The sequence below is a fragment of the Psittacula echo genome (genome assembly GCF_963264785.1).
Source record: "Psittacula echo genome assembly, chromosome: 6".
NCBI classification, from domain to species: Eukaryota; Metazoa; Chordata; class Aves; order Psittaciformes; family Psittacidae; genus Psittacula; species Psittacula echo.
In genome coordinates this window covers 2,980,452-3,005,249 of record NC_137743.1, presented here as the reverse complement: position 1 = coordinate 3,005,249, position 24,798 = coordinate 2,980,452, and the positions used below count along the sequence as shown (strand labels likewise).

Below are 24,798 nucleotides of genomic sequence, written 5' to 3'. Positions count from 1 at the left end.
ACTTGCTTCAGTTCCGTGGTTCTGCTTCCTTAAAACAAGCCTTTCGGATTTGAAGTATTCCAGGTGCTTAGTTTTGAAAGACACCATGTTTTTCATGTATTCTAAATGCTTTTTAAACAAACCCATTTCAATTTAATGCTCTTTGAATTCATCCTTATTCTATACCTGCTTTTGCCCTGCTCCCATTTACTGTTTATTCTTACTCTGGGAGCTGTTGGTGAGGGTTGAAAGCAGAAATTGCCTCCTACTGCGCCAGTGTCCATAGCTGAGTCAGTGCTGGTGTCTTCCTGACCTCTGCTGCCTTATTTTTCTGTGCTGCCTCCTGCTCGTACCCAAAACCTGAGCAGTTCCAATGCAGCTTTGTGTAGCTCTGGCTTTGCTGCCCCACCTCCATCATGCTCCTACCAAGAGCTTCATGTTTTCTTTTGTGCTGTTGAATATCGTGGTTGGCCCCAAATCAGAAGAGGAAGTTCATTTTGTCCTTAACCTACCTGATAGTCTCCTTGTGTCCTGCTGGTGTTGGATCTCTGCTGAGTTTAAGTGTGCTAATTTCTACAGCAGGAAAAGGATAAAGAGCTATTTATCCGTAGCACCCCGTGAGAGGATGTTATGTTGGACTTTCTGGTCATCATTCCAAATAATAGTGAGAAAGAGATTTAATTACTTGAGTTTTCCGCAATAGAAATGTTCAGCTCTTTTTTGCTTACATTGCACAGTATAGGTTGATTTCGTATTCTTTTTGTGAAGGAACTTTGAAGCTCTCCCTAAGCTTGCACGTTGTTTAGCAATAGGTTGGCCGAGAGAATCCCCCAAAGAATTCTGAGTTACTGTGAGTTTCCCGAGAAATAAAGTTCACATTTAATAATGTTATGGGGAGGAATTGTGTCATTCGTGAAGATGCAACCCACATATTATTGTTGTCAGGTTCTGCAGGGGGTTCCTTCCCTGTTTTCTTTAATTAAATGCAAAGTACTAAATAGGTCTGTGTTCCTTGATAGTGTTATCTTTATGAAATATAGATGTGGCTGCTGCTCAAAATATCCATAGAGCACCTCCCACACTGTCTGTTGGAAAATACTTAAATCTGAACTTCATAGAATCACAGAATCCCAGCCTGGTTTGTGTTGGAAGGGACCTTAAAGCTCCTCCAGCTCCAACCCCTGCCATGGGCAGGGACACTTTCCACTGGAGCAGCTTGCTCCAAGCCCCTGTGTCCAACCTGGCCTTGAACACTGCCAGGGATGGGGCAGCCACAGCTTCTTGCTTTTTGTTGGCTTAAGGAAACACTGCTGAGTTTTTCCTCTGCTCCTGACAAACCTTGCACACGTTTTACCTAAATACATAAAAGGACTGCAAGAAACCTGGAGAGGGACTTTGGACAAGGACAGGCCAAGGGGAATGGCTTGAACTTGCCCGAGGGGAGACTGAGATGAGCTCTTAGGCAGAAGCTCTTCCCTGTGAGGGTGCTGAGGCGCTGACACAGGGTGCCCAGCGAAGCTGTGTAACTTAAGATGTAACCTGTGTGCTAATTCTCTTATTTACCATATTGGTAAATGGGTATGTATAAATACGATTAATGTTGCTACTATACTATGAAATACAACAGAAAATTGATCTTAAATTAGGAATGTCATAGTAAAGGGCCAGCCTGTTGTCAGCAGAGCTGTCTTCAATCAGTTTGCCTCCTCTTTGGAGAGGAGGGAAGCAGAACATTGCCTACAATGGCATTTTCATTTTGATAACATGCAAATGCGAAAAGAGCTTTGTCTTTATTTTTAACACTGATGAGAGCCTGGCAGTAATTCTGTCTGCAAGGACTAAGTAACCTTCTACAGCACTGAAGGCTGAGCAGCACAGCACATCATAGAATCATAGAACAGTCAGGGTTGGAAAGGACCTTAAGATCATCCAGTTCCAGCCCCCCTGCCATGGGCAGGGACACCTCACACTAAACCATGGCACCCAAGGCTCTGTCCAACCTGGCCTTGGACACCACCAGGGATGGAGCATTCACAACCTCCCTGGGCAACCCATTCCAGTGCCTCATCACCCTCACAGTAAAGAATTTCTTCCTTAGATCCAATCTAAACTTCCCCTGTTTCAGTTTGAACCCATCACCCCTTGTCCTGTCACTACAGTCCCTGATGAAGAGTCCCTCCCCAGCATCCTTGTAGGCCCCCTTCAGACACTGGAAGCTGCTCTGAGGTCTCCACGCAGCTTCTCTTCTCCAGGCTGAACAGCCCCAACTTTCTCAGCCTGTCTCCATACAGGAGGTGCTCCAGCCCCTGATCATCCTCGTGGCCTCCTCTGGACTTGTTCCAACAGTTCCATGTCCTTTTGATGTTGAGGACACCAGAACTGCACACAATGCTCCAAGTGAGGTCTCACGAGAGCAGAGCAGAGGGGCAGGATCACCTCCTTCGACCTGCTGGTCACGCTCCTCTTGATGCAGCCCAGGATACGGTTGCTTTCTGGGCTGCGAGCGCACACTGCAGCCGGCTCATGTTCAGTTTCTCATTGACCACATTCATTTTCTCCTTGACATCATAGACTGCATTCCCCATACACCTCTTCCTCATACGCAGCATCTCTTCTGTCCTGAAACCTTGGTATGAGAGCAGCCCCTTCGGTACGGTGTGATGGTTTGTGTGCTGAAGAACCAAAGGGAGATATCAGTTAAAAATGCAAAAGCTTCCCTAAAGAGACCTCTTCTCGCATGTTGCTTTTTAATCCAAGCATATCTAAACAGTGTCTATCAATTCTATTTGATGTCATAACAGTCAATTGAGAAGCACCAAAAGTAGAGGAATTTGTCTTAAAAATGACTGTTGCTTTTATATGCGTATTCAGCTGGCAGGGCCACCCATCTTGTATGAAGAGGAGGTTCATTTAAAAGATAATGTATCATCTTCCCTTAGTGTTCCCATGATTTGTCATGGTGACATCTTGCTGCAGTGTGATTTACCTGCTGCAGAGACAATATCCATAATCCGTGTAGGCTGTCACAATTACTGAAATGACTGCAGCACAGTCATTCTTAACGTGGGATGTCACTTGGCTTAAATTAGCTTTTCCTTGTATTTGCAAATCTTCAATTGAACACCCCATCCCTGGTGCCCATTGCAGGGGGTTGGAACTGGATGAGATTCAAGGTCCCTTCCAACACAAACCAGTCTCTGAACTTCTGCCTAAGAGCTCATCTCAGTCTCCCCTCGGGCAGGTTAAAGCCATTCCCCTTGTCCTGTCCCTGCAGGCCCTTGTCCCAAGCCCCTCTCCAGGTTTCCTGCAGCCCCTTTAGGCACTGGAGCTGCTCTCAGGGCTCCCCTTCAGGAGCCTTCTCTTCTCCAGGCTGCCCCAGCCCAGCTCTCTCAGCCTGGCTCCAGAGCAGAGCTGCTCCAGCCCTCGCAGCATCTCCATGGCCTCCTCTGGCCTCACTCCAGCAGCTCCACGTCCCTCTTGTGCTGCTGCCCCAGCGCTGGATCAGGACTGCAGGGGGGGTCTCCCCAGAGCACAGCAGAGGGGCAGGATCCCCTCCCTGAGCTGCTGCTCCCGCTCTGGGGGTGCAGCCCAGCACACGGGGGGGTTCTGGGCTCAAGTGCACCCTAAGGCTGGGTCATGGGGAGCTTCTCTTCACCCAACACCCCCATATTCTCTCCTTATTTACAGTATCCTATTGTCACCCTCTAGCTTCGTTTTTATTTTAGCTCTTTGGTGACTTCTCTTTGCTCCAGAGAAAGTTCAGCTTTTTTCCCTTGTCATTTATCTAACAATCAGTGCTGGAACAGATACGTCCTTCATTTTGAGAGTGCTTCAGCAGATGATAATAATAATTATAGTTAAATTAGCTTCCTAACTACGTTGTGAAGGAAGTAAGACATCATTTTCTATTAGGAAATCTAAAACAAGAAGAAAGTCTTTCTCTGGGTCGAGGAAGGCAGTCAGTTTGTGGTTCATATTAACACCAGCAACTACGTTATTCCCATGTTAAGCCTGGACCGAGATAATTTTACTCTCTGTTTTACATGTGCGTGTGCCCTTGCTCCTGTGGGCTGCTGATTTGTATCTGTCGCTCTTTGATGCTTGGGACAGAGGATGTGCTGGCCATAGTGAAGTGCCTTTGTGTCAGTAAGTCCCCAAACGCTGAAAGAGTTGATGAGAGTTTTGAAGACCAAATGAATGTGTGTGTTTATGAATACATCTATTCATTTAGTTTGACTCCCAGCCCTATCTAAGTACCAGTTAATGGCATTGGCAGCTAAATTGGACTGCTGAGGTTTCCAGGATGCGGGTGTACCTTGGAGATAGGCTGTCTGCAGTCAGCTTTCAGTACAGCGAAGAAACAGTCTGGCTTACAGGAGAGTTTGAAAGGGGAGAACAAGATGTTTCCGCACAGAGGTGTCTTTAAGTGACAGCTTTAACCTGCCGGAGGGGAGACTGAGATGAGCTCTTAGGCAGAAGCTCTTCCCTGGGAGGGTGCTGAGGCGCTGGCACAGGGTGCCCAGAGAAGCTGTGGCTGCCCCATCCCTGGCAGTGCTCAAGGCCAGGTTGGACACAGGGGCTTGGAGCAAGCTGCTCCAGTGGAAGGTGTCCCTGCCTGTGGCAGGGGTTGGAGCTGGAGGAGCTTTAAGGTCTCTTCCAACACAAACCATTCCATGATTTTCTGTCAGGGTGCGTTGGCTTGTCCAGGAGGAGGATCAGAGCAGTGGTTTTTTACCAAAGGAGTGGAGGTTGAAGCTAAGAGGAGCGTATGGGAAGGAGAATGCTCAGATGGTCCTATGGGAAGGGACACCTTGAGGTGCTCACCACCTCTTTTTGCAGCCCCCCAAAAACGCCTGTGCATGGGTAAGGAGGTAGAGTGTGCTGTGGTAGGGATTAAAACCTCTGGCCGTGCAGCAGGGAAGTGGCTGCTGGTTGCTGGTGATGGGAACATCAGGTGCATTACTGCATAAATTACTCTGGGGAGTAGCTGGAACTGTAGCAGCAAAGCTGACAAAACACCATTAAATGCGTTTGGGGACAGTGTATAAACCTGAAACCAACCAATACCACTCCATCGTCCTGCGTCTTCACAGATGGTGTGAAAATATCAGTGCACATCCCTGCACTTTGCTGGGAATTCGCATCTCTGAAGCCTTACTCAAAGGTTGCTCCTCTGTGTGGGGCTCTGTGGAAACCATTCCTCAGAAAGGGACTGATGTAGGGACAGAGCAGCTCTTGTTTGTTCTGCATCTCCTTCCTTCTCCTTCCCAATGTGTCCTGGTATCACACGAATGGGAGGAAAGCCTTTGAGTCCCAACCAGTGATAGTTACAATAAAAGTAATTGTAATACCAGAATGGTTCCAGTCCCATATTCACTGCTGTGTGTGTGCAAAATTCCTTAAACCCTTATTTTGCACAGTTTTCCTTATTTATTTTGCTGTTTAAATACTTCATGTATCCATAAATACCGTTGTTTTCTGGTTTTTATTACTCATATTTATCATTTTATTGTTAGTATTAATGGAAGAGTCAACCAACATAACTGAAAGAGATCGAATGAGGGCAGTTCTCTAGATTTTCAGAGAAATAAGGTAGGGAAAGGCAATTGCACTTAGGAAACCAAAAGGAGATGGACTGACCTTCACAAATCTTAGGCACAGAGACTTCAATTGGAGGGCATACTGCTTAATACCGAGATTGTAGAGAGCTTTGTAAAGTGAAGCAGTTTTGGTTGAAATGGACTCCTTTGAAAAAGAGCCTTAGAAAAATGATAAATGGTGGAGTTAAAATGTCACATTAATTTTTTGCTTGCTTTCTATGGAAGTTAATACAAAGCAGTTTCAAACTAGGAACACTGTGTATCTTCTCATTGCGCAAAGCAACAGGTTCTTATCAAATAAGCCTTTTACAGCATGAATTTCAGTGGAGCTATCGTGATCTTGCGACCTGGTTTTGATCTGTGTGAAGATCCTTCTGGCTCTTCTCACCAGAGAGGTTTCCCTCTATTCAGGGCTATGGGGCTTTTTTATGACTCTGCTGGTTGAAGGAGGTGATCCTGCCCCTCTCCTCCGCTCTCGTGAGACCTCACTTGGAGCATTGTGTGCAGTTCTGGTGTCCTCAACATAAAAAGGACATGGAACTGTTGGAACAAGTCCAGAGGAGGCCACGAGGATGATCAGGGACTGGAGCACCTCCTGTATGGAGACAGGCTGAGAAAGTTGGGGCTGTTCAGCCTGGAGAAGAGAAGCTGCATGGAGACCTCAGAGCAGCTTCCAGTGTCTGAAGGGGGCTACAGGGATGCTGGGGAGGGACTCTTCATCAGGGACTGTAGTGACAGGACAAGGGGTAACGGGTTCAAACTGAAACAGGGGAAGTTTAGATTGGATCTAAGGAAGAAATTCTTTACTGAGAGGGTGGTGAGGCACTGGAATGGGTTGCCCAGGGAGGTTGTGAATGCTCCATCCCTGGTGGTGTTCAAGGCCAGGTTGGACAGAGCCTTGGGTGCCATGGTTTAGTGTGAGGTGTCCCTGCCCATGGCAAGGGGTTGGAACTGGATGATCTTAAGGTCCTTTCCAATCCTAACTATGATTGTATGTTTCTATAGGATTTTCATATGATCTCAGCCTGGTTTGTGTTGGAAGGGACCTTAAAGCTCCTCCAGCTCCAACCCCTGCCACGGGCAGGGACCCCTTCCACTGGAGCAGCTTGCTCCAAGCCCCTGTGTCCAACCTGGCCTTGAGCACTGCCAGGGATGGGGCAGCCACAGCTTCTCTGGGCACCCTGTGCCAGCGCCTCAGCACCCTCACAGGGAAGAGCTTCTGCCTAAGAGCTCATCTCAGTCTCCCCTCTGGCAGGTTCAAGCCATTCCCCTTGGCCTGTCCCTACAGGCCCTTGTCCCAAGCCCCTCTCCAGGTTTCCTGCAGCCCCTTTAGGCACTGGAGCTGCTCTCAGGTCTCCCCTTCAGGAGCCTTCTCTTCTCCAGGCTGCCCCAGCCCAGCTCTCTCAGCCTGGCTCCAGAGCAGAGCTGCTCCAAGCCCTCTGATTGTAGATCCCTGAGCAGCCTGTCCAACCTGGAGCAGTTCTGCTTTCAACAGGCTGGAAGAGAAGCCTCCTGATGTTCCTTGCGTAGCCATAACCATCATCCCAGTGCTAAATGCTCTTCTTCCATGCCTCACCTATGCAAATGGAAGATTTTCTTACACTTTGTGCCCTTTTCATGAAAATCAGCTCTTTTTCCATTTTCTTCTGGTTTTGGAGCAGTGTGGCTCACCCGGTCAGGGTATAGCAATCAGCGTTGAAGTCCTCTCAAGGATTTCCTTTTAAAACAACTTTTCTATTGATTGACAGCGATTGAACTGTTAGGGATCAAATCTGGATGTGGAAAATACGGTTTGAGGTGAAACAAGACCTGCAAGACTAAGGAGGCTAATTTTCACCTCTAAGCTTCTGCGTTCTGAATGGGCCCACTCTGAATCAGGTCAACCTAAATGAGTGCTGAGCTGCTTAAATCAGATGGGGTAAAGGAGATGGCACATCTTATCCCGGAGTATTGAGAGCAGAGTTTGTGAGCTGAAAAACCCCTTAGTGATCTTGATTTGCAGAAAGCACAATGATAATATTTGTGGCAACAGGGAAAACAAAGGTTCATCACTCATGTTATTGCACATGTTAACTTCTGATTCTGAGAGGAATATGGCTCATGTTTTATGTCCTCCATTCACTTGGAGAAAGGCAGGATTTGGCCTAAGGAAGTCAGGAGTTGCATGTATTCGCTAAGGAAAGAACTGATAAATGTTAACACTTTGCACTTGTTTATATTAGCAGCCTTCCAGTATCTGAAGGGGGCCTACAAGGATGCTGGAGAGGGACTCTTCATCAGGGACTGTAGTGACAGGACAAGGGGTAACGGGTTCAAACTGAAACAGGGGAAGTTTAGATTGGAACTAAGGAAGAAATTCTTTACTGAGAGGGTGGTGACGCACTGGAATGGGTTGCCCAGGGAGGTTGTGAATGCTCCATCACTGGCGGTGTTCAAGGCCAGGTAGGACAGAGCCTTGGGTGCCATGGTTTAGTGTGAGGTGTCCCTGCCCATGGCAGGGGGGTTGGAACTGGATGATGTTTAGGTTCTTTCCAACCCTGACTATTCTATGAGTCTATGATTCTATATTCTGCTGCTGTATCCATGAAAGGAGGTCCTCTCTATATATGTATCTTTAGGGCTGTTTTGCCTAGGTTTGTTTGTTCTTCCTGTCCTTACTCGTATGACAGCACAGGTAGATGCTGCTGGTAGAGGCTTAGAGAATCTGTGTGTAACTCCCTTTAAGTGCTGTGCGAACTGTTAGGATTGTGACTCCCATCCTCCATGCGCTGGCCAGAGGATGCTGCTTGGAGAAGGTGCTTTCTCCAGTGCCCAGAGAAGCCCCATTTTCAGCAGAAATTGGGCAGTCTGCTCCTGGGGAGCAGAATTATCTTCATATAGAGTGATCCCCATTCCTGGTTTGGGCATATTTAAGGTTAGGTCTTAACATTCATGTACTTTGACCAACACATGCAGTGATGTGACCAGGAGCCTATGTTGGTGCATTTCAACCAGCTAATCATCGAACGGTTGAGGCTGGAAGGGACCAGTGGAGCTCATCTAGTCCAACCTCCCTGCTCAAGCAGGGTTACCTAGAGCACATGGCTCAGGGTTGTGTCCAGATGGCTCTTGAATATCTCCGGGATGAGAGACTCTGCAACCCCTTTGGGTGACCTATTCCAAAGCTCAGTCACCCTCACAGGGAAGAAGTTATTCTGCATGTTCAGGTGGAACTTCCTGTGGCTTCTTGTCCCATCACCTGGCATCACCGAGAAGAGTCTGGCCCTATCCAGTTGGCACCCTCTTCAGATACATATATACATTGGTCAGATCCCCTGGAGCCTTCTCTTCTCCAGGATGAACAGGCTCAGCTCCCTCAGCCTTTCCTCACAGGCGATGCTCCAGCCCCTTCATCATTCTTATAACCCTTCATAGCCCTTGCTCCGGGAACTCCATGTCTCTCTTGTACAGGGGAGCCTATACTTGGACCCAGCACTCCAGGTAAGGCCTGTGTGCTGTGGTGTCATTTATTATACAACATAGAGTATTCTCCAGAACAATACTTGGACATCCTCTGCCTTATCCATGTTGGAATGTTATGATATCTTCCATATTTTGCTTAAGCGAGCAAAGGTTGCAGACACGTTGGATTTCACCCTTAGTAGGGAGGTCGCTCCTCCTGCAGTGCAAGCTTATGTGGCAGTCAGTGCTCTTAACTGCAGTTACCAAAGAGTTGAGATTTGGGGCATTTTAAAGCTGGATTTTTATCTTGTGAGCCCATAAATGGTGACGGTTTTATTTGTAGCTTCTAGAAATGATAGCAACTGGGTTTTATTCCTTTATTTGTCACTAATATATGTAGAACACATGCTGTAAACCAAGAGAAAACTTCATTTTTCTATCCTTACAGACTAATTGTGGGGGATTTAAACCATTTTCAACAAGTAAACTGTATGAAAACACTCTAAAAGTCGAAACATATTGAGAAGTTCATTCTATATGTTTATCAGTGTTTGGCTTTGTGGGATTTTTTCCATTATTTATTTATTTATCAATCCATCAAATTTATATAAATATGTATATATATATATATATATAAACATTATATTAGAAATAGAATTTATCATTTATTTAGTTACCCCTGTAGCCTTTTAAGGCCATGTAAGGAAATTTTTATTGGAAGATAAATGCAACTTAGGCTTTTTCCACCTCTTCCTGATCATGGTAATAGAGGGATTAGAATAAAACGTCTGTTAACTTAGTGGAGTTTTGGTTTCTCTTCAGTTTTCTCACTCTACATAAAGAGCTTAGTATTTGCAACTTTGAGATTCCCCTGGAAGAAGAAGGACAAGCCTGGTTCAGATTGGATGTTTTACCCTATCAAATAGGATGTTTTGATATTAAAATTTCCCTGCCCATACCTGTTAAAGGGCCAGTAGAACATTTATTATCTTATCATAAAGATAATTTAAGGAAATAAGCACTTTCTCAGCATTCGTGGGCTTCTTCAGCTTTTCCTTCAGGACTGTATTTTATAGGAATCATAGAATCCCAGACTGGTTTGTGTTGGAAGGAACCACAAAGCTCATCCAGTTCCAACCCCCTGCAATGGGGACACCTTCCACTAGAGCAGGCTTCCCTTCTGACAGGCTTTCACGTGTCTTGGATCCTTGCGTTTGCTTTGGGAATACTGAATTCCCACTTGCCTCAGCGTACCGTGTTTGCAAGGAAATAACGAATCCAGCGCCTCTGCTTTTGGGCAGGTGAGAAATTAATTGCATGAAGCTGCTTACAAAGTGCATTAAATGCTCTTCTTTAGCATGATGGGTAGTAATTATCTTATTCACCGTGTGACTACTTCATTTCTGAGCTTTGCAAGTAAGGAAGGACGTGAAGGGCTTTCACTCTAAACCTTGGCCCTGTTTCAGTGAATTAATAGCTAATAATTGCCCAGGGCAATGGCAGGACCTCAGTGTTGCCCTTGCAGTACGTGCTGTATACACATAGGCCTGCACTTACAGTTGGAATTGATTTCTTTGGGGGAATGAGATGCTTTCTTCCCTGTATTGCTTGCAGTGGTGTCCTGCAGCAGATGACAGTTACCTCCAAAGCCAGCTCAAGGTTCAAAATCAACTTCAGATTAAAATTTAATGCTGTTGGTAGCTATTGCTAAAGAGTTAATAGAGTGTATTAAAACCACCTACAGTACAAATATTGCCTATAAATAATTGCATGGTTTTATTAGAGTTGGAATTAAGAGCACGCTGGCTGCAAATGATAGCTCATTAAGTGCAAAGAATCACAGAATCATCGAATACTTAAAGTGATGGAAAGTAAGCAGAGGACTGATAGTGGACTTTTGCCTAATATTAAACAGGTTTTTCTAAGCATCAGGAGCTTGAACAGTCTTTGGCAGGTGGGAAACTGAGGATAAATGTTGTAGCAGGGATGTTTGTGTGTGTAACACAATGTTGGCTTGAAGGAACAATATTGCATCAAAGAAAGAAAGGGGGTTTGTTATCAAGATAATACTAAGAGCATGAATTGGGGCCTACGAGGACATTGGGGAGGGATTCTTCATCAGGGACTATAGTGATAGGACAAGGGGTGATGGGTTCAAACTGAAACAGGGGAAGTTTAGATTGGATCTAAGGAAGAAATTCTTTAGTGTGAGGGTGGTGAGGCACTGGAATGGGTTGCCCAGGGAGGTTGTGAATGCTCCATCCCTGGCAGCGTTCAAGACCAGGTTGGACAGAGCCTTGGGCTACATGGTCTTGTGTGAGGTGTCCCTGCCCATGGCAGGGGGTTGGAACTGGATGATCTTAAGGTCCTTTCCAACCCTGACTATTCTATGATTCTATGAATCATTGTTTTATGCAGGGACAGAGGGGAAAAGTGTTGATCAAGGACCCTGACCCATTCTGCTCAGCACCACTTCCAGGGCTTGGCAGAAGCTGACATGGCATTAGCAAGTTTCTGTAATTTTCTTGAACTAAAACTTAAATCATGGAATCCCAGCGTGGTTTGGGTTGGAAGGGACCTTAAAGCTCATGCAGCTCCAACCCCTGCCACGGGCAGGGACACCTTCCACTGGAGCAGCTTGCTCCAAGCCCCTGTGTCCAACCTGGCCTTGAACACTGCCAGGGATGGGGCAGCCACAGCTTCCCTGTGCCAGCGCCTCACCTAAATGCTACAGAATCCCCTTGCGCTCCCGTTCCATTTCCATTTGCTAAGCTCATTTATTTCCCTGTATTTCTTTCTTTCTTTCTCTCCAAAAACCATTGCAGGTTTTTAACAAGCTTTCATATTCTCATATTTTCACTCTCACGCTCGCACGTGGCAGCAGTGTTCAACCACCCCACATTAAACTTTCATGTTTCCCTCCCGATTCTCACCATGCTAATTAAGAAGATACTTTTCTGTAATTATGTCTCTGTTCAGTGACTCATCTTCTTCCCAGGTTTATGGGGACAGTCATAGCAGCTCCCCCTTAAATTGCTGCGTGGCTCCAAGGGGAGGGTTGTGTTGCCTTGGCAGGAGATACGGATGCTGAAGCTGAAGCAAGCAGTGTATGAGCAGACAGAGGAGAGGAGAAGGATCACCATAGATGCACGGAACATGGCAATCAAATTCATCCATATCTCTAGCTGTTTCTATAACTAAAAATGAATATAAAACACATTTGAAAGTTTAACAGTTGTTCCACATTCCTTTTTTTCTCATCCAAGGTTGCCATGATAATTTGCTCAGATATGAAATTCATCTTTTGACTGTTGCAGCTGTGTATATTAACTTAAATGACTCACCAAGTGGGTAGATAAACACAGAAATACGACCAAAGCTATTAACCACTTACAGAAACTACTTTGTCAGAGGAAGCAGAGGCTGTATGTTGACTGCTGGGCTGCTGGAGAGGGCTGGGTTTGCAAATGTGGGCTTGATGTGTTTATGTATTAGATATAAGGAAGGAGTTGTTCCCTGTGAGGGTGCTGAGGCGCTGGCACAGGGTGCCCAGAGAAGCTGTGGCTGCCCCATCCCTGGCAGTGCTCAAGGCCAGGTTGGACACAGGGGCTTGGAGCAAGCTGCTCCAGTGGAAGGTGTCCCTGCCCGTGGCAGGGGTTGGGGCTGGATGAGCTTTAAGGTCCCTTCCAACCCAAACCAGGCTGGGATTCAATGATACGTGAAGGCAGTTGAAGATATGTTTTTGTGTTTGCAAAGCAGCAGACTTTACAGATTATTTAGGTGAGCATCTATGAAAAGGTACCACGAGCAAACCAAGTTCATCTTCAGCTCTCCTTAGGATTTATGAACCAGGTTCTGTAGAACCTTATGTGAAGTGATGGACTGAATTACATCCACAGCCTGGGCTGAAGCAGCCAATTTGAAATATTTATAAGTCTGGCTAGCAATGAAGCATCCCTTTGATTGATGACATCATTAGGGGAAAGAGGACTGAATATGGGCTATGGAATATTTCCTTGCAGACATGGGACCTTTTACAGTGTCTGTTATGTAGAATGCTTATTATACAGTGCTTTGACAGCTAACTTTCTGGGATGCTCCCATCTTGTTTACATTTCAGAGTGGTAAACATTATCTTTGTGCAGCCTCTTCTTATCTTAGCCTGTTATAAAGTTCTTTTGATGTCATGGAACAGCAGCTCGGGTGCCTTTCCCCTTTCATATTCATGCCATGTGCACGTGCTCTCTTCAGGTACTTTTGCATCATGTAGAAAATACAATACTCTTGTATGGACAACATCAGTTCTGTAGGAGTTTAGTTCTAAACTCCATTACATTGGAGAAAAGCAAATTCAATGTATCCTTATCTAGTGGAGGTTTGGGAATTAGACTGTAAGTAAGAGGGCTCATAAGGCTTAAAGAGATAACCTTGTGTCATTTTGTGTTTGATCATAATTACTTGGATTGATGTAGAAAGAAATATTATGAATTGAAAGTAATGTAGATCTTATAAATGTAACGAGAAAGGCTCTGTAGCCTGCTTGGAAAGAAAATTCCTGAGTGTTCTGCCAGGCTGGGCACAGCATAGAATAACCATAAAGGTGGCACAGAAAGGGAAATGCACAACTTCATGAACCCATGTATAGAATCATTCAGTTTCTGATGACTTCTGCTGGGTTTTCCAACATTATCTTCTTCATTCAAGACCAGAAGAGGTGTGGACACTATTGCCCTTATATTACCGTATCAGTCAATAGGCTTTTAGCAGATAGTAAGAAGAGCAGAAGAAGTGATTTATGGGGTTGGGATATCTAGTAGTCACAGAAGTGAGTTTGATTTGTTACTATGATACTTTTGTGTACCATAAGGAACAATTAAACCTTTTGGGGGCACTTTTTACCTTTTCCATGGATTGAGGGATATGTTTGGTACTGCTGCTCTGGTCTTATGGAGGTTATTTGGTTTGGGTTTGCTTTGTTAAGCATCAGAGTATCTGAAAATACCACTCCATGAAATCAAAACTTGGGGTTTCACCGTGATGCTCAATACAATGTTTTTTAAGAGATTTCCTTCTTGAACACAGTATTGACTTCCCAAATGCAAATCCTGATACTGTAAGATACATGAGTTGTGTTTATCACCTTCCAAAGCCTTTATTCCTGAGCAGCTTTTCTATCAAGAGTATGTTGCAAAATCTTCAATGGAGATGGTGATAAACCCAGGAAATTGGAAATAGAAGCTTTTCAAGGCGCTTTTTTGTTTTCTTGACAGAACTGTGCGTATCCATTAATGAATTTAAATGCTAGGATTGCATCCACTGTATTACCCGGTGCTCTCCAGCGATATTCTGCTTTGATAACAAGTATTATGTTGCCCTATCTGAAAGAATTGATTTCTTTGTACTTTTCTGTTTGATAGGGGAGCTTTGTTGCGTGCATGACTGCCATTTTAAGGCAAATGGAGGACTATCACTATGCTCATTTAATCAAGACTTTTGGGAAGATGAGGTCAGATGTTGTGGTAAGTTGAACGTGTTTTATGTGTTCAGAAGCTTGTGTTTGTGCTTTTTTCCCGTTCCTGTTTGTTAAGTCCACTTGTGAAATGCAAAGAGAATGGTCAAGGTCACAGATTTGATATACAATAGTAAAGCACTGTGATTTATACACTATCTGCATTTGCAAAGGACAGAATTAACCTTCATGCCATGCTGGAGCTGTTCACTGCTTTAACAAGCAAGCACTGAAACAGTGGATTTAAAGCAATTAGAAGAAAGCATTAGGAAATAATGCTGAGCCATTACTAAAAATCTGTTTGGTTTAAGGAAGGAAGGGAAAAACACAAAAAGCTTTCTTGAGAAAAAGAACTTTCAGTGTTAAATCTTCCAGATGTCCCCATTTCATTTGTTTCAATTGCTTTTACTTACCGATCCGCTCACTTTAAATTTCATACAAAACATTTTAACCTTAAGGATGCCCTTAGTTGTTAAATGAGCAATAATCATCGAAATTCGTCTTCCCAGAGTCGTTTGGTAGCCTAACTAAGCCAACAGCACAACTTAATTAGGGCATAATAGAAGAGAGTTTATAGCTAAGGAGATAACTCCGTAATGACCTGAAACTCTCATTGCCATATGGCAAGTGCAGGATGAGAAGTAGCAACCATGCTTGTTGGCCAAGATCCATCAGTTAGTGGGTGACCTGAAGCCTGAGCAGCTGTATGTTGTGTTATCCACCCTGGTGCTGGGGATTCTGAGGTGCCTTAGGCGGCTTTCACCTGTATTTTAGTCTAAAGGGTGGCCTTTGTTTAGGTTCCCTTCTTCCTTTCAAACCCAGGGGAATAAAACCCAGGGTCTTCCCTTCCTTGGTGTAATTTATGTTTAGACTTCCTGGTTTGGTTTTATGTGTTTCATTCTTGCTCTTCTGCTTACCTTGTGCAAGATTTGAGCTCTTTGCCGCATGCCAGTTTGATGCTAGAGCCTCTGGTGCTCTGTTTCACAGAATCATAGAATCACAGACTGGTTTGAACTGGAAGGGACATTAAATCTCGTCCGGCTCCAACCCCCTGTCACAGTAAGGGACACCTTCCTCTAGAGCAGGTTGCTTCAAGCCCTGTCCAACCTGGCCTGATTTCGGTACTGATATTTGTAGCTAACCTGGCATTACTGAGTAGAAAACTGATGATTTAAGAGCTTGAAGACAAAGTCCCACTAAGGACTGCAGATGGGCATCACTACATTGAAAGGGTCACTTCCCAGTGATCTGCTTCGGGATCTTAGAGCACTTACATGGACGGACACCTGGTTTTCAACTGATAACAAAATATTCCCAAGCTAAATGCAGCTAGCAGATTGAAAATAATGGCTTAGCATGCAGAAAAGGCATTAATATTAAGGTTAATCAAGCCAAATATTTCTGTACTTTTAAAGTGCTTCAAACTATTTGGCTCTAGAAAATGCAGGCTGGTTGCAGATCTTTACAAGGAAAAAGGTAAAACCAGTTTCCTCTTAAGCATATGTCATGGTTTAACCCCAGCCAGCAAACAAGTGCCATGCAACACACTTCCTACTGGGATGAGGAGGAGAACTGGGAAAAGGTAAAACCCTTGTGCTGAGAATGGAAATAAAGTAAAATAATAATGTACACATAAAATATACATAATGTACGTTGTAATAATATAATCATAAAATAAACTGATAATAATGATAATAATAGGAGATAGCAAGAAGAGAGAAGAATAAATCCCAAGAATCACAAGTGACGCACAAAGCATTTGCTCGTCACCCACTGACTGATGCCAGTGATCGGTGGCTCCCAGCCATCTCCCCCAGGTTTCTATACTGGGCATGATGTGCTGTGGGATGGAATATCCTTTTGGCTTGTTTGGGTCAGGTGTCCTGTCTCTGCTTCCTCTTGTCTTCTTGTGCCCCTCCTCACTGGCAGAACGTGAGAGACTTAAAAGTCCTTGATTGGGGTAAGCGCTATTGAGCAACAGCTAAACCATCGGTGTGTTGTCAGCATTGTTCTCAGACTAAAGCCAAAACACAGCACTGCACCAGCTGCTGGGAAGGAAACCAACTATCCCAGCTGAAATGCAGACAACGTGCAAGGCACTGGAGCAGGCTGCCCAGGGCAGTGGGGGAATCACCATCCCTGGTAGTGTTGACACCCCGTGTAGACGAGGCCTTCAGTGCCATGGGTTAGTGGTGGCTTTGGCAGTGCTGGGGAGCAGTTGGACTGGAGGAGCTTAAAGACCTCTTCCAACTTGGATGATTCTGTGATTCTATGAAAAAACGCAGAGAGCACAATGCTGCTCAGGCAATGTGTGAGGGTTGCAAATGGCAATATAAATGTTTACTTGAAAGTCTTGCTTTTTTTGTCTAAATTATCTGAAAGTTGCTCCTGTAGGTCAGATCTTTCTCGGTGAAAACAAGGGAGTGATTATGTAGTTGAAATTTGGCAAGCGGCCTATTTATAATAGCTGGGTTTTAAGAGTTTGATTTATGTGCATGCCGTGCACCGGGACACATGAAGAATCACTTCTTACTTTTGTCTTGACTCTCTGTATATTGCTCCCTTTCTGCCTGTTCCTGGGCTGTGTTGCTGGAATTGCTCTGGACTGTTAAAATCATGTTTTCCATCGGCATGTGTACAGTTTGACCACTTGATGGTTGTTGGTATTAGCAGATGTGCAAATCCAAACTGTAATACTTTGTATATCTTTAATGAAATTGTACCTTTAAAATGTTCTAATATTGTTGATTAAGTGATAACATATGTTAATGGAAGCTGAAGTACGTAGTAAGCTGGTAGAACATTAAATGGGTTATATGTTAATGGTAGAACATGCTACCTTAAGCCACATTAAGGTATAAATAATATAAGTGAAGGTGTGGAGGGCAGTGACAGAATATTGTTAAACCTGTAATAAAAGGAAAATCGAGTGAGTAAGCGAATTTTCCTGGTTTTAAACACAGATAAAACTGAGTCATCACTTAGGAGAAAAGGATGAAGATACCACCTGGTTTACATAACCTTTCCAGTGAGAATCAGAGGAAGGAGTTACTGTTTTCACAAGTACTTCTTCACAGATGAGATTTCACTCTTGAAGTCCACATCTTGTTCACTGTTTTATGTTTCACCATGAGAATTGATGCCCCATGAAGCTTTCCCAGGGGCATTGCCCCCTTCACCTTTATCGGTGCTGTGGTTTGAGTTTGCTCATAGAATCATAGAATCAACTAGGTTGGAAAAGACCTTTAAGATCATCAAGTCCAACCATTACCCCAGCACTGCCAAGACCACCTCATGTTCCTCTCTTAGAGCTTTTGTTTTCTTCAGTCGTCAGTGGTAGGATGAACTGTGCTGTAGTGTATAATCCTTGGTACAGTACGGCTGAGCTGGACGAGAACCTTTCTCTACTTCTTCATTTAACTTTTCATGCTTTTTCCATTTCCTCTTAGTCCAATAATTTTTAAGCCAGTGCTGCTTGACTCAACCGTTAGAGCTTAGATCCAGAAGTGTTTTCATTTAAGCCCAATTTCCCTATACATGGAGGTGACAACTGCATCTCCAATTACAGGGGGTTGAGTTGAATCGCAAAGACATAAAGATGCAGTGATTTAGGACTGAAACTAGATTAATGCAAAGAATAATTAATAGATTTTTAGTAAACCTAATTATAAGAAAAAGGGAGAGCTTAAGTGAAGCTGTGGTTGCTTTTTCACCATTGGAGACCCTTAAATCTATCTTCTGCATGTGCTCTTGCTCAACCAGAAGTTATAAATCCTGTGTTGGAACTGCTAGGGGAAACTTTATGGCCTGTTTTATGTAGATGTCAGTTTTAGATTATAATAATGGTCTTATTTGGCCTCAGAAATCTTAGAAAAGATGAGATGGAATGCAGTGAAACCAGTCCTGTATCTCTCTGCAGAATACATTGTTTAGGTTCATTAAGGTATTTCTGTTCAAAGAGGAATTTCTTACTGTCAAGTCTACTGTCATCCTGAGATAAAACATCATCAGAGATCATTGAGGTTATTTCTGGGACTAACTGATCTCTCTCCCCTTTTTACTCAGTGAAACTTATATTCAGTTGAGACATACATGGTATTAGTTGACAAAAATATATCTGTTGATGTTCTGCCATGTGGAGCATCTCGGAAGCATTCCTCCCTGAAGGCTTTCAAGATCTGGAGTCAGTGAAGTAGGGAGGAAGAGAGACTCCTTGGGGTGTTTTAGGTCACCTCTGTTTTTTTCCCCCCTTTAATATTTTGCAGTCCCAGACTCTGGGCTTTAATGTGAGCATTGTGCATCCTTTCATGACAAGCTTTGACTCCCTGCTGATGTGAGCGGGTGACTGCATGCCTTAAACAGCCCCTTCTTTGGGGAATGCGATGTTGAGAGTCATGGGGAATGCCTCATGGTGGTGGGACCCCACAGAAGAGCCCACCCAGAGCCATTCACAGTGGTGTGGAGCAGCTCCGCAGAGGTTAAGCTCTTGTCCTGAAGAGCTGTAACTGAGAGTATTTGACCTCTGACTGCTGTTCCTCAGGACTCAGCAAAGCTGAAATTCGTCAACTTGGCCTAAAGTTTTTCCATATCAAGTTCCTGCATGGTTTGAGCTAATTATTTTTATTAGACTTGAAAATGTATTGAAGAACCTCTTTGAAGTCCAGGTTGTGAGAAACTGAAATAGTGATACAGGCGTATGAGGGGGTGATGCTCAGCAGGCAGGGGCAGATGGAATTGTCTAAACCTTCTCAGTCACCATCTACCCAGTTACAAGGCTGAGCTTACTCTCATTTCTTCCCATAACTGGATGGGAATTGTGAAGATGTCCTGTCTATTGTGAATTTTGTTTCCCTGGGATATTAAAGAAGATTTGTGTTTGTAGTTACAAAGAAATGAGGAGTTGCAGCCCTTGCCCCTTTAGTACAATTCTCCCCTGTGAGGGTGCTGAGGCGCTGGCCCAGGGTGCCCAGAGAAGCTGTGGCTGCCCCATCCCTGGCAGTGTTCAAGGCCAGATTGGACACAGGGGCTTGGAGCAAGCTGCTCCAGTGGAAGGGGTCCTGCCCGTGGCAGGGGTTGGAGCTGGATGAGCTTTAAGGTCCCTTCCAACCCAAACCATTCCATGGTTCTATGAAAGATAAAATGGAAGAGAGCAATATTATGAATATGTAAAATTCAGGTAAGCACCAGAAGGTTTTTATTTGATCAATAATTAACTCAGTTGTTATAGAGCATTATTTAAAGTACCTGTTTGGAAGTTAGATTATTAAAATGTAAGTATCAGTAGATTAAAATGTAGAGCTGAATCAGCAAAGTAGAGCAGATCATACACAGCAGAGCCTCCAGGGTCAGTACTGAACACAAATCATCCACAGAGGCTATGGAAATTCATCCACCAGCTCTTGCAGCTTCATCAGCAGAGTGTGCAGAGGCTCAACTGCTGAAATCAGTGACAGATAAAGTGTAAGGCAGAGTTTGCTTTGAGAAATCAGGAAAGTCTACATCTGTACTCATCAAATATTAAGGGGAAAGAAGAGCACAGTGAGCTCCAGTCTGCCCTCTTGGGTAGGTGATGACCCTTCCCATGGTGCCACTTCCACTAACATTTCAATTACCGAGCTGTGAAGCAGCATCAGTAAGAAAGTCGCCCGTTACCTGCTGCTGTACAAAAGCATGTGCTCAAATGAAGTGCTGTGCAGTGCTTGGGCAGCAAAATATGCAACTGCTGATCGGAGATGATGTAACTCTGCCACTGAAATACATGGAAAACGAGCAGTAAAGCCTGCAGTTTGATCTCTGAAATGAAGACACCTTTCACTGCTCTAGTGGAGTGTGTGTCTGGGGTGGATTTTGCTTTACACAATGGTAGCACATCTTTAACTGTGAGCAGTGTTTCATAGAATCACAGAAGGGTTGCAAGGGACCCTAAAGCTCACCAAGTTCCAGCCCCCTGCCATGGCTGGTGATGCTTTGTGGGCCCCTCTTTGGCCTGGGTAACTCCTTGGGTACCGGCAGGTGGGATGCAAAGCACACAGCAGAGCTGGAGCCTGGAAATTCATATTGATCTGATGTTGTGTCCTCAGGATCTCTGCAGCTCCCTGCATCCCACCCACTGTGAATTTCTGAGCCAGGAAAAACATCTTAATAGAGCAAGAGATGAAAAGATGAACTGTGATGAAGCAGGTGACTCTCACACATGAAGACATACATAGGAGAGCAGTAACTTCATCCTTGTTTTTCTTTGAAGAGGTTACAGAAAACCCAGCCTTAGTTAAAAGTCCAGTGAAGGTAACATTTTATAGGGTTTTTTTGGTAGACCTTTGACATTTTAAAGATAGACAAGATAAATATCATTACTGAGAAGCTGTAGCAAAGGAAGAATATTCTAACCTGAGAATTAAAGCTCTATTTTATCTCTGCATGAAGTGGATAAAGGACTTGTTCCATTTAAGTTCTTTTTTCCCCCTGTTATCTTTCTCCAAGCATAAGGCATTACTCAAATTGTCAGATAGCAATTACAGATTCCCAAATTGTAGATGGTGATTTACCTCGTACAGTACATGAGGTTTGTGTTCCAAAGAGATGTTTGGTTATAATCTGTGTAGAAATAAATAGGTTTATGCAACTAAATTAACTCTGTTCTGAGTCAGGTTTTCACTTGCAGAAACAATCACTGCTCCCTTTAGGGAGAGTCTTTCCTGGTTTTGGGATGGCCAGACCATTCCATTGTCTCTCCCACCTTAGGAGTGATGCACTCCACCACATCACCTGAATCCAGACTGGAGCTGGAGCACGTTTTGTTTAGTAAATAGTTAATCTTGATCTCAGACAAGAGACAATTTCAGGAGGGGATTCACAAGGGGAGGGAAAATTCATCAGCAACCTCCAGGGAGTATTTTTAGTGTAATCATAAGATTAAAAGTAATATATTAGGGTTTTTTTTCCTCATTCCATGTACTAATAATGCTGTTAACAACTTCCCAGCATACCCCAGGAATGCGTGGGGATGTGCATGATGCAACAAACGCTACACGAGAAGGGACTGGGAGATTTTGTTGTATAGAAATAAATTACGGTACAGAAAATAAATCACTTCTCATCAAAACCTGCCTTTGGATAAGTGTTAAACCAGTGCTTCTTCCCAAATAACACCTTGGGGTGCTTGTGATGCGCTATTGTTATCATTTCTGAAAAGTTTAAATGGAATTAATGTTGGATATGTGATATTGTGTAAATATGCCTTCATAGAATTTCTGTATAGGGCACATGAATAATGGCTTTGTTATGGAGCGGAACAGCAAAGACACCTTTTGAATCCAGTCATTAATAACTGACACTATCACTTGTGATTTATTTTGGATCTAGAAGAGTGGCCTTTTCCAAATATTTTCTCTTCTTTTTAGGATTTTCTGATGGAAACATTCATCATGTTCAAGAATCTCATTGGGAAGAACGTGTATCCCTTTGACTGGGTTATAATGAACATGATGCAGAATAAGTAAGTACAGAGGGAAAAGCACCGTGGCTTTCCGAGATGCCTGGTTCACGTTTGATCTGAAACAGCAGTGTTGCTTGGAAACAGGAAAACACAATGCAGCAGCTACAGTGGTTTGGGGCTTTTTGACCTTCTGGGATGCAAATGGTTATCTAACAATTGACTTTGGAGAATGCAGAGCAGTGAGTTAGTGACCTGGTGTGGGGTTCTTGGAGTCCAGCAGGAATAAAGGGTGGCATCGTTGCCATATCCAAAATATGGGAACAAACTGCAGATGCAGTAGGGATCTATACACATCATAATGAAATGTATTCCTTTGGGGATAAATGGTATGTGCATTTGACCTCAAAACCTAGTAGTTATCATACGCTGTTGTGGAGTTGTATGTTCTGGATATTTTCAGTGGTATTAAAAAGGAATTGGAAGGGCATTTTAAACCTGGATTCTATCAGCCTGGGAATGAACAAACAGGATGCAAATGTTTCAATCCTCTTGCTGTTTTCTGCTCAGTAATTGCAGCCTTATCATTATTTAGGATCCCTTTGTGCGATATTTTGTGTTTGTGACATTTATTAAGTGTGTCAAATGCTTTTATGTGTACTGTGATGAAAGCATAAGGAGAAAACATTGTATTTACTAGTTGCCTGGAGGAATCTCTCCTGTGCTCACTGGTAGCTACCACGGCTATAAAGTTGTCAGTGGTTACTTATAGAAAACCCTGCACCATGCTTCCTACTCTGGTTATAAAAATGCACCATCACTTTAAGCTTGGCTTCTGAAGTCTCCTTCCCCACCTAATAAAATCCCATCCTTAACAGGAATTAGGAGCTCCAGCCTCCTATTGAGTTATACCCACTAGTTGTGGATGCACGTTGTGTGTGGCTGCAGCTTACAAAGCACCTCCTGTTGTAAATGATGAGCCCTTGGAGCTTGGATGATGAGGAAGATCGGAACCCCCTTGGGTTTCTTTGGGGTTTTTTTAACTTTGAAGGTGGTTTTGCTTCAAGAATTCCAACTGTCTCCAGAGTCGTGGTGCAGGTGCTTTGGAAACCCCCAGAGCGTATGGTACCTGTCATCCTTCCCAACAGAACACTTCTGTGCTCTGCTGAGGTTTTTAAGAGCTTGGAATATGATGGGGAAGGTCTGTGTTTAGACACTTATCTTGGGGTCCTCAACATAAATACATGGAACTATGGGAACAACTCCAGAACACAGCCAAGAGGATGAGCATGGGCTGGAGAACCTTCCATATGAAGATAGGCTGAGAACATTGGGGCTGTTCATCCTGGAGAAGGCTGCGTGGAGACCTCAGAGCAGCTTCCAGTGTGTGAAGGGGGCTACAAGGGTGCTGGAGAGGGGCTTTTCGTCAGGGACAGTAGCGATAGGACAAGGGGTAACGGGTTCAAACTGAAACAGAGGAGATTTAGGATGGATATCAGGCAGTAGCTCTTCCCTGTGTGGGTGCTGAGGTGCTGGCACAGGGTGCCCAGAGAAGCTGTGGCTGCCCCATCCCTGGCAGTGTTCAAGGCCAGGTTGGACACAGGGGCTTGGAGCAAGCTGCTCCAGTGGAAGGTGTCCCTGCCTGTGGCAGGGTCTTGGAACTGAATGATCATAAGGTCCCTTCCAACTCAAAGCATTCTAGGGCTCAACGATCTTCACAATATTCCCAAAGGATCTCTCATTGCTCATTTGGGTGCGGATTTGGCCTCAGTGTTTTGGTTTTTTTTAAATGTGGAATTAGATCATAGAAGTTAAAGAGCAAAAGAAGAGAAAGAGCCATTCCCTCTCCACTGTTTTTTCTCTTAAGCATAGAGGGATCGTTACCCGGCAGCTCCTCACTCTAAAATCTTGGGAGTAATACAAAGTGGGATGCAGAGGTCCACAGTTAAGATGTGAGCTTTGGTTTTCTGATCCTTAAAAGCAGTCTTGTCTTTTTCCCGTGCTGAACATTAAGCCCTGAAGAAGCAGAAATGTGTTGTTAAGATCTTTGATTCTTCCTCAATAACCTCAGTACCCGCAGAATATCGGAGTAGTACTTAAAGTTAAAAACAAAAGCAGTTTTCAAGTCTTTCTGGTGTTGATGAATATCTGCAGAAGTGCTAAAGGGGGTTGTTCATCTCCAATTTACAAGTTCATTTTCATTACACCAGCTCGTTTGTAAATGCGTCTGGATTGATTTAAGCGCTTTTCATTTTTCCTGTTGAAGTTAATGTGGTTTCCAAAAGCAGAAAGGCACGTTGTAAAACACCTTTTTGTTCCTCTGGTCCATTTATTTTCACCCCTATAAACTTTTATTGAAGAAAACTAGGAAAACTATAAGAACAAATCCTGTCTTTTAAAGCTACAGAGTCTTGTCAATGGCAATAGCTTAGAGCACACCATTTGTGTCACTCTTGGAAGCACTTCTTTGTGCAGATTGGGTGTTTCTGTGCCATGAGCCAAGTTAATTGAGCTGGTTTTTAACTATATGCAGAATGTTTGTGAGTTCCTTTGTTTCCCTGCATGAAATATAACTGGTGGTGTGAAATAAAGGGGGGGGGAAATCCTAGCTCGAACATATTGCAAGCCAAACAGCTAAAGGGGCTGACAAGAACCCTGGAGAGGGGCTTTGGACAAGGGCCTGTAGGGACAGGCCAAGGGGAATGGCTTTAACCTGCCAGAGGGGAGACTGAGATGAGCTCTTAGGCAGAAGCTCTTCCCTGTGAGGGTGCTGAGGCGCTGGCCCAGGGTGCCCAGAGAAGCTGTGGCTGCCCCATCCCTGGCAGTGTTCAAGGCCA

At 44.1% G+C, this 24,798-nt stretch overlaps 1 protein-coding gene across 10 annotated transcripts in view; it reads left to right on the top strand.

Annotated features, from left to right (window-relative positions):
• DOCK1 (dedicator of cytokinesis 1) overlaps positions 1–24,798 on the top strand; it is a gene marked incomplete at its 5' end in the record, with an annotated part of 322,176 nt that overhangs the window by 159,274 nt on the left and 138,104 nt on the right. For all 10 annotated transcript variants that reach the window (XM_080621564.1, XM_080621560.1, XM_080621556.1 and 7 more), the window contains 2 exons: positions 14,438–14,539; positions 21,930–22,024. In XM_080621564.1, coding sequence (XP_080477690.1) covers positions 14,438–14,539; positions 21,930–22,024 — 197 coding nt within the window. The remainder of the gene's footprint in view (positions 1–14,437; positions 14,540–21,929; positions 22,025–24,798) is intronic.